At 45.0% G+C, this 11,009-nt stretch overlaps 1 protein-coding gene across 1 annotated transcript in view; it reads left to right on the forward strand.

Annotated features, from left to right (window-relative positions):
• Positions 1-10,465, forward strand: part of SoxN (SRY-box transcription factor soxNeuro) — a 93,933-nt gene extending 83,468 nt beyond the window's left edge. Inside the window, exon 3 of the mRNA XM_018038016.2 lies at positions 9,467-10,465. Within this exon, the coding sequence (XP_017893505.1) occupies position 9,467 (1 nt within the window). The 3' untranslated portion in view covers positions 9,468-10,465. The remainder of the gene's footprint in view (positions 1-9,466) is intronic.
• The last annotated feature ends 544 nt before the right edge of the window (positions 10,466-11,009 follow it).

The raw sequence follows: 11,009 nt of genomic DNA on the forward strand, positions 1-11,009 counted from the left end.
AGTAATGTAAAAAAGAAACTAATTAATAAATGTCACGGTGGTTCTTGGCAGTAGTTGACGATAATATAAGATATAAGAATTCTAACGCAAAGAGAAAGTCTAGGTAATAAGTAATACAAAGTACATAAAACGAATGAAAGAGATAAAACGCGTGTGTCGACGTTAACAAGTAAGGGGGTGCGTAAAAATGGAAAGAGAGAAATATTGCGTCGGAACGGAGAAGGGAGAGAGATGCAGAAAAAAATATCCAGCGACATTAAGGAATGATTAAAGAATCATTAGGAGCGTAGTTAGAGCAACGAAATCTTCATTCTTCCCTCCCATTCCTCTCCAATTACGGAGGCGTCGATGCGCTCTCACCCCCCTGTCGCTGACCAGCATTCCTCGGAGTCCCCATTTTTTTAATTAATAGAGCGTGCTACAACGAGCCGGGGATGCCTACCGGGTATAACCGCACACGTATACACCGGAGAACGCACGCAGACAACCGAAGAGGCACAGCCGCGCATCGCGTCGAGCAGCTCGTCGGTGTTTGTCTACGTGTTACCAACACGGGGACATCGAATCGTCGTCGTCGTCGTCGTCGTCGTTGGTACGCGGGGCGAGGGACACGTTCCGTCGCGAAGGAAGAGGAAGAGGAACGAGCTGCCGGCAGGAAGAAGCGGGGGTGGGCCGCGAAGGGTTTTAATGAGGATGAGCGAGATAAACCCACCTCCGGCTCTGTTTCGCTTCATCCACCCGTGCTCTCTTTCTTTCTTGCCTTCCACCGACTTTCCTTTGCACCCTTGTTTCTCATCCACCTCGAATTTCTCTACCTTTTCTCTCGCGTTCGCTCTACCGGTATCTCTTCATTTCCCTGTTTTCCCAACACACCCTCTTTTCTCTCGCCCTTCCCCTCCCACACCACAATCTTTTTCGTGCCGCGTCTCATCTTTCCTCTTATACCCCTAAATTCTACTCTACTAATTCTATTCTACTTCAGTCCTTGAACTTTGTACTTCCTCTAATCCAACACAACGTCTTTAGTTTCTTTCTTCAATGTTTCTCTTCAATTCTTCGCAAACGTGCCTGTCTATCTTTCTAGCACTTCATTTCTTATTCTAATCTTATTAAATTGCGAGCATGACAAACTATAATTTATGTGCGAGCACAATTTTGCAAGAACTAAATAAATCAGTCATTTACCACAACTTTTTAACCGGATTGACGATTATGCTTATGCTGCATCGCTTGCTGCACTTTACCGAACATAATTGCCGATGAATAACCTCCCGGCATCGATATATCGACTCACCGGATTAATTAATTTCGCTTCGATCCGATCGATATTGCGGCAGCCGGGAAGAGCCGACGCTGCAGTGATTTGTATGAACGCATATTTAAGCCGAAATGTCACGTATCTCCCACTCATGCGATATTAATACTTCCATTTATACTTATAGTATGCATTTCAACTATTGTCGTCGGATAAAAGGAGGTCGTATTATATCTCGATTTCGTTACGATATTTTTATCAAAGTTATGTCCTCACTGAATTCTATTGAATTGAAATATCTTTATTTATCAAACTGAAAGGTGTTTAGGCCTTGTCTATATCACCACTAGTCCGTATAAAATTATTCTTATCATTCACTCATTCTAATTTGTGCTAAACAATTTTAAATAAATTTAATATAAATCTATAAATAAATCTAATAAATTTATATAACAATAGATTTCTTTGATCTTGGCCTGTCACAGCAGTGTTCTTCAAACGGTGCCATGGAAGGGCATCTATCGTTGAGCATACCAATTTCTGTCGCCGTATTCAATTACCTTAATGGAGTCTGTGTATTACTGAATGAGAAAATTCAGAATTTGCATTTATGTACGACGTACGTGCATCCAGTTTACGTATATAAAGTTTGTAATGGATTCCAAGTAGGTGGCCTCCAGTCGATTAATTTTTTTACTTGTGAATCCACGCAAGCTGGAACGCGTCATTAATTTACGTTGGATTCCGACGTGAAAATCAATAAATAAAGTGTCAAACTGTCGCTGTTAATTAGACTAGTCGTTCGCGCGGAAAAGAATCATCCGCATTAAGTAACCGATAAATATCGGAGCTCAACAGTTGCATATTGTGGTACATTAATTAGGGGTACAATCAATAATTTAGCGGGCATTATTCGACGGACGCGCGTCTCATTGTGAGCCGTCAATAAAAACAAGATAAAATATGTATGCGCTTATACGTGTGGTTGTGTATCATCGTTGTGCGAACTTTAATTAACGTGTGCGACCAGAACCGAACGTAGAGTGGACCCCGGTGTGTCATCTTCGTCACGCTTTCCTCTTGACGCGCCGCTGCGCCGTGCCACGGCATGGCACGGCGTCGAAATGATCGAAGAATTGTCAGATTGTAAAGAGGATCGGTGCCGATCTCGCAGCCGCCACGTTCTCGCTGCGTGTCTAATGAAATGAATCGACCGACGCGATGTGCCATTACACGCGCGATTTTGTGTCCCATCGAAATCACTTTCTATCTCCGCCTGACGAGACTCGACTCCTCTTCTTTATTCTCTTTGCCTTCAGGTGGAACGACCCTGCAGGCATTTTAATCATTCGAAAAAGAACAACGTTTCTCGCAGTCATCCTCGGCGCAACGTTTTAATAATCAATCTTTTTCGTTACTTCGTTAAGCATTTACCCTGTCGGGTATGCAAATTCACTCGTTGTTTTTAGACACACCTGTTATGAGCATTTTAAATCCAATTAAATAACCGTCTATCCTTCTTGCTTCGGAATCACACCTGATATAACTTATTTTGCTTTGACATCTAATAATGGAATAATGAACTCATTTCTATACAAAATACCAGGCAATTATTTTATACACGGTATTCGTTACGAAACCAGACTTTTCATCGATTAGTTTTAATTAACGTTACGCTGAAACTGGAAACTTATCGGGGGTATCGTGATACGGTATTACGTGTTCGCGAGAGATATCGTTGCACGCGCTCAAGTATTGTTGCTGTAGATGAAAAGAACGTTAAAGTGAGCGGAGGTAAAGCACGAGGAACGCCTCGGAGCCAAGCTGGCCGTCAATCAGTCCTCTCTTCCTTGCCAAATTACTGTCAAACGTAATTAGAATTGACGTGGCGGGCCGTGGGGCTAAATCAGAATCGCGAGGCGAACCCTCGCTAACGATTTCAACTCTAGGGCTTGCCTATACTTCACGGTCGCTATTTTCTCTTTCGTCACTAATTATTACACTTCTCGCGCACGCGTACATCAGTTTTGCTACACCAATTTACTCTCTCCCTTGAATCTGTACCATCCCTCTGTCTTACCAAAGATAAAATTTTTCCCGTGAAGAGGGTAAGTTTTTAAATACAAGAGAAATACAAAGTCAAATCATCAATTATTATTCTCGTAGTACTTAACTATATTCATTTTTACGACACAACTATCAATAATTTGAGGAGTTTGCGATAGTATTATTTATTCGGCTAATTATAAAGCGGAACATTATATTCGAATTCCAACACGGTATCTCCCAGCGAAGTTTCCGGGCTATGCGGCGCTGGCCAGGAAAATAGAGAATCCAGTCTGCACGAACTGGAAGAATACTGAATGTCGAGTGTTATTAATGTACGTGTCTAACGGCACTCCTGTCCGCGTGGTCGTTTTGCAATCGTTGTTGATACTCGACAGTCTGTCGCACCGACACCGAAAAGAAAAAAAAAAAAAGCTGTACCCTTCTCTCCATCAAACGTGTTTTCTAGAGCCGCGCAACCTAGTCGAAATATGATCGACATTCATTAAATCTCGAACGTTCCCATTCACCCCTCGTAACGAGTTCATCTTTTGCACAAAGCGTGACAACCCTCGAAACGTATCGATACACGAACCTTGGCGATACGATTAAAACCGGGCCTCTTGCACTTCCGACAACGAGGAGAGAACGTTGGACGATCGTTGTTTGCGAGGCATCAGATTGCCGCCGTTTGTTTTTACTCGGCAAGGGTTTAAGTTTAAGGGGACCCGGAGACACCCTTGGCAAAAAATCTTGATCCATTCGTTTCGTTTTCGCGGCAACTCGATCCTGTCCATACCGCTTTTTTATTCAGACAGCACGATTCTCTGCGCATAGGCGATGATATATATTAAAGAGACACTTTTTGGCAATAAACAATCGCGTGTTGCGGTCGCAGGCAGTTAGCAAGAGCATTAAGGTGAATTATTTCGGCCACTCAGCGTAAAAAAGTCCCATGAATCAGGGGAATCATGGGCTTTTTGCTGCCACCGGCGTAGGATCTTGTCTCCCGAGCGCGAGCGCAGGCCCACCCGGAACTATGTCTTCATTTTGTAGACACGACGATTTCGAATGCGGACATTCTACGCACCCCAACCGTCTCGTCGAGGAGATGCACACAATTGGAAACAATTAGAGGCTGTTCAAGCGAGAGTCTCTACGCGAGAATATCCAAGCGAGAGTGTAAGCAAGAGTGTCCCTGATCGGCTTAAGGTGCCGAATTTATACGAAAAGGAACTGTCAAGGTCTGACCAAGGGGAAGTCAAAGCTGCTGACAAGTACTTGTAATTTTTTAAACAAAAATTGCCACACAGCTGGCGGGGAGTACCATAGTCCTTTTTTTGACATATGGTCGTCTTGCTTACTGCCTCTCTTAAACTTAATGGTCGTTTACAATCTAACAGAGGCTCTACGGCTAATGAACGTTCCGATAGCTATCATCGTAGAATAACCTCGATTACAGGGATCATACGATTCCCGCGTCGGTCCTCGAAGTCGCCGATGTCCTCAAAGGCAACAGCTGCAATAGCGACGCGAACAACCGGGGGCAGCGGCGTACCCCTCGATACAGTCAGGGTAAAAAACGTACACTGCATAGGTCCACGAAGACAGAAGAGAACGCACATACGCGATGATACCCAAACCGGAGCGGGGACATCGTACTCGTACGAATTACCCGGGGTCGGTTCTTTTTCATTACGGTAAGAGCCGATTGCATTTTTTTGCGTCCCTCCGCGGCCCAGGGGGTGTCCAATCTGGAGAATCGCGTGGAAAGAGGGCCATCTAATCACGTGTTCCTGGCAATCGTGTCCTGCGTCCGCCCTTCTCGCTGCGAGCCCGGCACCCCTCCATCTTGGACACAATCCTAGCGCGGAAAGTTGAGAAAGACCGATACGTGGGAGTGGGAGGGTGTCCCTTCTATTCGAGGAGCCGTAGTGACACAGAGCCTCTTTCTCTTCTTTTCTCTTTACACTTCCTCTTTTCTTTCTTTCCACCCTATTCCATCCTTCCCTTCTGTCCCCTTTTTTTTCGTTCGGCGCAGACCGCCCTTTTCACTATCCCGAGGACGCCTCTTCAATCGGGCTTAGCCGGGTGCCGTAATTAAGCCGCGATTGAAAATTAATCATCGTAGACCGATTTTGTCCATCGTTGTCCCGACGCGGCAGTCAGCGTCGCGAAGAAGCGGTAAAAAGGGTCTGTCTGCGGGAATGAAGGTGTCCTTTGATGTAACTGTAAACGTAACCCTTGCTGCACGCGTGTTATCTTCCAATCACTCGCTTCTTTTTAAGGTTTCACGAGCTTTTTATATTAATTATCTGGTAATAGGTTTATTAGTTTCACGTCCAATTGCGATTTTTCTTCCTCGTTGCTTATTCTTCAACTCCGTCTGTTCTTTTTATTCAGTAAGAGGATTTTTTTATGAATTTATAACAAAGTTTCCGAACGAGAAATCGTCTTCGGAATTATATAAGTATTAAACTATTTGGGTGTCCTTCATAAATAAATTTTCAGTAAATTCACTGACGATACAAAGATCGTTCAGAGTTGCAAGAAAAGTCGGAAAACTTGAGGAAATTGAAGTCACTCCTTCAGCCACAATTCAAGTTCCCATTCATTTAGCGTATTCGAACTTTATTTAAAATATATGCGAACGGTACTGTTCTCCTTGCAGTCTCACCGTTTCTCCCCAAGAAAATTTTCCAATTACCTACCAGTTTCAGCAAAGAATAAGACGAAATTAAAAATCCTGCAGTCCGTGCAACGGTATCCTCGGCTCCATAGGACGAAGACGGGAGCGAAGAAAGACTTAAAAATCCAGATTCCCGGTGCCACTTACCCCGGCGAGGCAAGGCGTAGCGCGGCGTAAATTGTCAGCCAGGACAATTCGACGAAATCACCGATCGGCGGAGCTCCTTATTTCGGCTGGAAGCGGATGACCGGTCCGAGGAAAAGAATTAAAGGCTCGCGCTGGTCAACCAGTTCTTTCTCTCTCTCCTTCCTTCTTTTTCTCCTAACCGATTCTCTTGGTGCAGACGGTCGAGGCAAGCAGCCAGCCAACTTCCTCCTCCTCCTCCTCCTCCTCCTCCTCCTCCTCCTCCTCCTCACCCAATAATCCACGATGAGACACAGATTGAGTCTCTCGGAGACGGTGGAGGGAAAAAAAAGCGAGCAGAAGAAGCGGTCGCCGACAGCGAAGGCCGGGATAAGAGGCCAAGGGGGTGGCGTGACGGGGGAAGAAAATTGGAATCCTTCCGGGACGGAGGATGATAAAATTGCGAATGGCCAGGTGTTACCGTAATCCGGATTGAGACGAGCGACGACGACGGCGGACCGTCCGCGAGCGACGCGCACATACACCTGCTCTACTTTGTACCAACGAACTCTTCTCCTTTCCTTGTTCCTGCAACGGTTAGCTATCCTTTCTGTTCGCGGAGATTAAAATCGGCTCGATTTCCTCGGGAAATGATACTGTGATGGTAAAACGGAAACGATGTTGCTGCGGCCGCCTCCGCTAAATTGGACGTTTGTAAGACAAGTAATGCTAAACTGGATACAAACCATTCTGTCATTTAATAAAAATTTGTCCATTTGCGATTTTCTGATCTCTTACTCTATAATGATTTATAAATAACGTATTTACATAGAACTCTTTAATCAGAGCTTGTACACTTAATACGACGTCGTTCATTGGGAGAGAAGAAAAAAGAGAGAAATTCTCCTGCGACAATCTCCCCGGTGCATTTCGATCGTTATCGGAGCAAACTGGTACCAGGCGTGGAACTTTAATTCTGAGGGAACTTATTACTCTACCGGGTCATAAATCCTGTCCTTGCTTCGACGCGGAGAGAGAACGAGGATGGTCAACTCGATACGCGCGTCGCGCCGATTTAAAAAGACGCGATCTCACTCGGGTCGCTAACGGGTGGCGATTATTCCGATCGAGCAAAAGCAGGACAGCACGAACAGCGCTCGTAATTTGTTTTCAGATCGTATCTTCAAAGTGGCCTCACGTCGATAGAAAAGGAAATGTAGTAGTATTCTTCTATCCGCGTAAGGAACGATGGGACGTGGACGGATCTTTAGAGATACCACGTGTTTGTTGAACGATTTTTATCGCATTTCAACCCTTACACGATAATCCAATGTCTACTAATTGGACAACTAAAGAACATCTATCTCAAATTTTATAATTCTTAATTTTGATTCTCAAGAATTCTTCCCTTCATTAAAACTATACATAGTTAAATTGTAGAAGAATATTGATAACCAGATACTCAATTAATTGAATCAAGCTAGTTGAGGTCATATACACTGGCCGATGGAGACAAGACAATCGAATGATATAAACACTTGACAAGCAGAACTGGTATTTTAAAAAAAAGTAGAGAGAGTTGAAGATAAGAATAAATGTGCGATAACGCGCACAAGACGGTGGACCAGGGAGGTTCCGAGCGTGCATAGCGTTTTCGCGAAGGCTGCAGGATCAGGTCCTGTATCGTATATCGCACATATCGCATCGAAGGATCGGTGTAAGCCGGTAGCAGTCAGATCTCTCTCCCCGGTACCAAAGTGGAGGCAACAGCGACAGCAGCAGAAGCAGAAGCAGGAGTACCGCCACACTCGATGCGCACAATTAATATCGAGCCGTATCTCTGATCTCTCATTATTACCTGGTGGCTGCTGGTGTGTGAGGGTGTAGCCGTTCCCGCAGGAACGAGCCTCTTGGATGTTGGGACCACGGGTGTGTTGGTATCGGCTACCGTACACCCCGGGACACCAGAGTCTGGCCATGCATCACCCTAACGAGCCGGGCATCGCGTGCCGATCTGTATTAAGGATTTATAATCCTCTGGACGCTGGAGAACTCCTAATGTCCTGGCTGAGCGGGAGATATTTGCCTATAGACTCGCGCGATCGTCCTGAACGCTTCCTTCAAGTACGCGAAATCGGTGTACCGAAAACCTTTATACATACATACTATAGCCACAACCACGACAATTCCATTGTTCCATTATATTTCCGTGATCTTTCACATAGCTTCGATATTTTTAAGCTGTAAATAGAATAACATAAGTCGATAAAATCCAATGTAGTAATCAATTGTGACATATAGTATACAAATAGGTAATAGACTATCGCTGTGCCAACACAATTCCAGAAATGAAACAGATAGTTTAGCGTTTTAGAGATGTAGCAGACACTACAGTACTGTACATAGAACAAACTTAAATATCTGAGTTTTACTATCTCTGCTACATTAGAACTGACTTTAGCTAACACGGTCCTAGCAGGTCCCTGCCTAAACACATATTAATTAGATCCAACCCGCCAACAGGAAGACATAACTCGTGGGAGGATGAGTCGAGGACGATGCGGTCGCAATGCAGTTCCCGAGTGTCGTGTTACGTCTGCGTTGTGTGCCGTTTACCGGAGTACCCTGCTCGCACTCGTGGGCCTCCGTGGGCCTTACCGGGTACGCGATCGAGGGGCCTGGCAGTGTAGGGAGGACGGAGGACCCGCGGGTGGCCCCAACCCGGCCACGGGATCGTAGGCACCGTACGTGGGCTTGGAAGAAACCGAGCACGACGCTACCGGCGCATTAATAACACTGGTAGCCGGTCATATGTTAAACGTCCACCCTGTTATGCGCGCCGCTACTGCCACCGCGTCGGTGGGTCAGATCCACGGGAGGGGCAGGAAAAAGGAGCGGGGTGGGGAAGGGGCAGGATACCGTAGGTACGTTTTACCTACAGCGACGTGCTCCTTCAACGTGCAACGTGGCCGTGGTGCAGATCAACTTCTCTGTCTACCTGAATCCTTTTCCCATATGGATCCAAGCCATTCCTCTTTTATTATTCCGGACGGAATCTAATCCCAAATTTTTCAATTATTGCCAATTAAATAAGAGGAAAATGTAGTGACTTTTTAGAAAACTCGTTAATCTAACTGCAGTAAAAGTTAGTCTAAGAAACTTAGAAATGCCTGTTGTTCGACAAGAATGTTGGATACTCGTGCCTATTTGGAGTTATTTATAATCCTATAATGAAAAACAATGTGTAATTTTATCTCTGAATTCTAACTCTTAAAGAATAATTAAATTTGATATAATTTTCATTGTAGATTTCACAACATCTAAGAATATATTACTCTGGTTCTCTGTTTCAGATATTGGTACATGTGGAAGAAGTATGGAGATCAACATCCAGACGCTACGTGGGACAACTACCATATGTAGAGAAATAAAGAAACATAATCATTGTGCGTTACCTTATTGATAGTGCAACTGTGAAAAAGACAATGAACGAAAACTTGTAAATTAATCGATACTGTGTGACGGGACCCGTACATATATATACATATATATATTATTGGGATCCATCCAACTATTACGATTGACAATTTTATCATCGTTGAAGAATCTATGATTATCATTATCAACAGTGCGGCAAACGAGAGCTGCCGGTTGAATAATTCATGCGCCACTCACGACTTGCCGGTTCCTCTTCTTCTCCCATTATTTTTTCCCCTCGTCATTTCGGGGTTCTCCTGGGTTCCACGAGCGCAAATGAGAGAAAGTGCACACGTACAAACGAGAGACCTGAGATGTAGTGACTGTACGCATAGTTATAAATCACACGTGCGCGCGAATAAATCGCGATGTTACCACGCGCCGCGCGCCGTTTTGTCGTCCGTTCCGTACTGCCTCTTGCACTGTCCGTCTTGTATCCTCTGGCATCTGCGAATCTCCGCAACATTTTCGTGAAAATAGCGAATATTCAGATGCTACACATCTGTAACTGAACGAAATCGACAGGAGGAAACAAGAATAATTAGGAATGATGGAAGGCCAATCGTGTGTTCGAGGCGACATCGAAGCGGATTTAAAATTGAAGAGAAAAAAACCTGTAAAGTGGAGGGAAAGTGTCTAGCAGTTTATTTCTGTTCTGTACTGGCTGCTGCCTTATTCCCCTTTCCAACATTTTCTCGTTAATTATTCCCGGCGCGTATGCCACCGGGATATACGCGATCGTAGATAGACCCTCGGCTCGTCTCTGGCGCAGCTTGAAGCTCGCCCGTGAAACAGAGGCGCTGGCGAACGCGCGAAAAATTACGATTCCGCGTTAGATTGAGACTGCTGGGTGAATAAAGTATTGGCGAAACACGCGTGGTCTTTTGATTTATTCGTCCCGAGACTCCTTGACCGAACGATTTATCATAATTCCTAAGATTCTGCTAGTCTCTAACGCGAAACGACTTTAGAGAAAAGGACGATTCTCTCGTAGGCAAGAGGGATCAGCCGTGTCGGTGTCGGAACTGTTTTAGGCGTGAACGGACCAGAAATAATTAATAGTCGCGGCCGGATCTCGTTTTGGAAGAACGGTGGACATTCCTGGACCCCCCGAGCTCCTTGGATCCAGGAACATAAATAACGGAAGACGGAACCCGCGGTGGGTCCTCACGCACCAAGAGGAGCCCTTAAAATCCGACGTGCTCCTCCCTCGATTAATTGCTGGAGATCCCTCCCCGCCACGATTAAACCCTCGCCATATTTCCTGGCATTCCTGATACGCTGACTGCCTTCTCTTCCTATCCTGCAACGTCTTTTTCAACCTCCTCCTACCTGTAGGTCCTCATTAGATTACGCAATTGCATTCCATTGTACGCACAATTCCAGCGGAAACTGTAGAAAAAGAAAACAAATTTCCTA

The sequence above is a fragment of the Ceratina calcarata genome, unplaced genomic scaffold (assembly GCF_001652005.2).
Source record: "Ceratina calcarata isolate Rehan_Ccalc_2016 unplaced genomic scaffold, ASM165200v1 scaffold180.2, whole genome shotgun sequence".
In the NCBI taxonomy this organism is placed as follows: domain Eukaryota; kingdom Metazoa; phylum Arthropoda; class Insecta; order Hymenoptera; family Apidae; genus Ceratina; species Ceratina calcarata.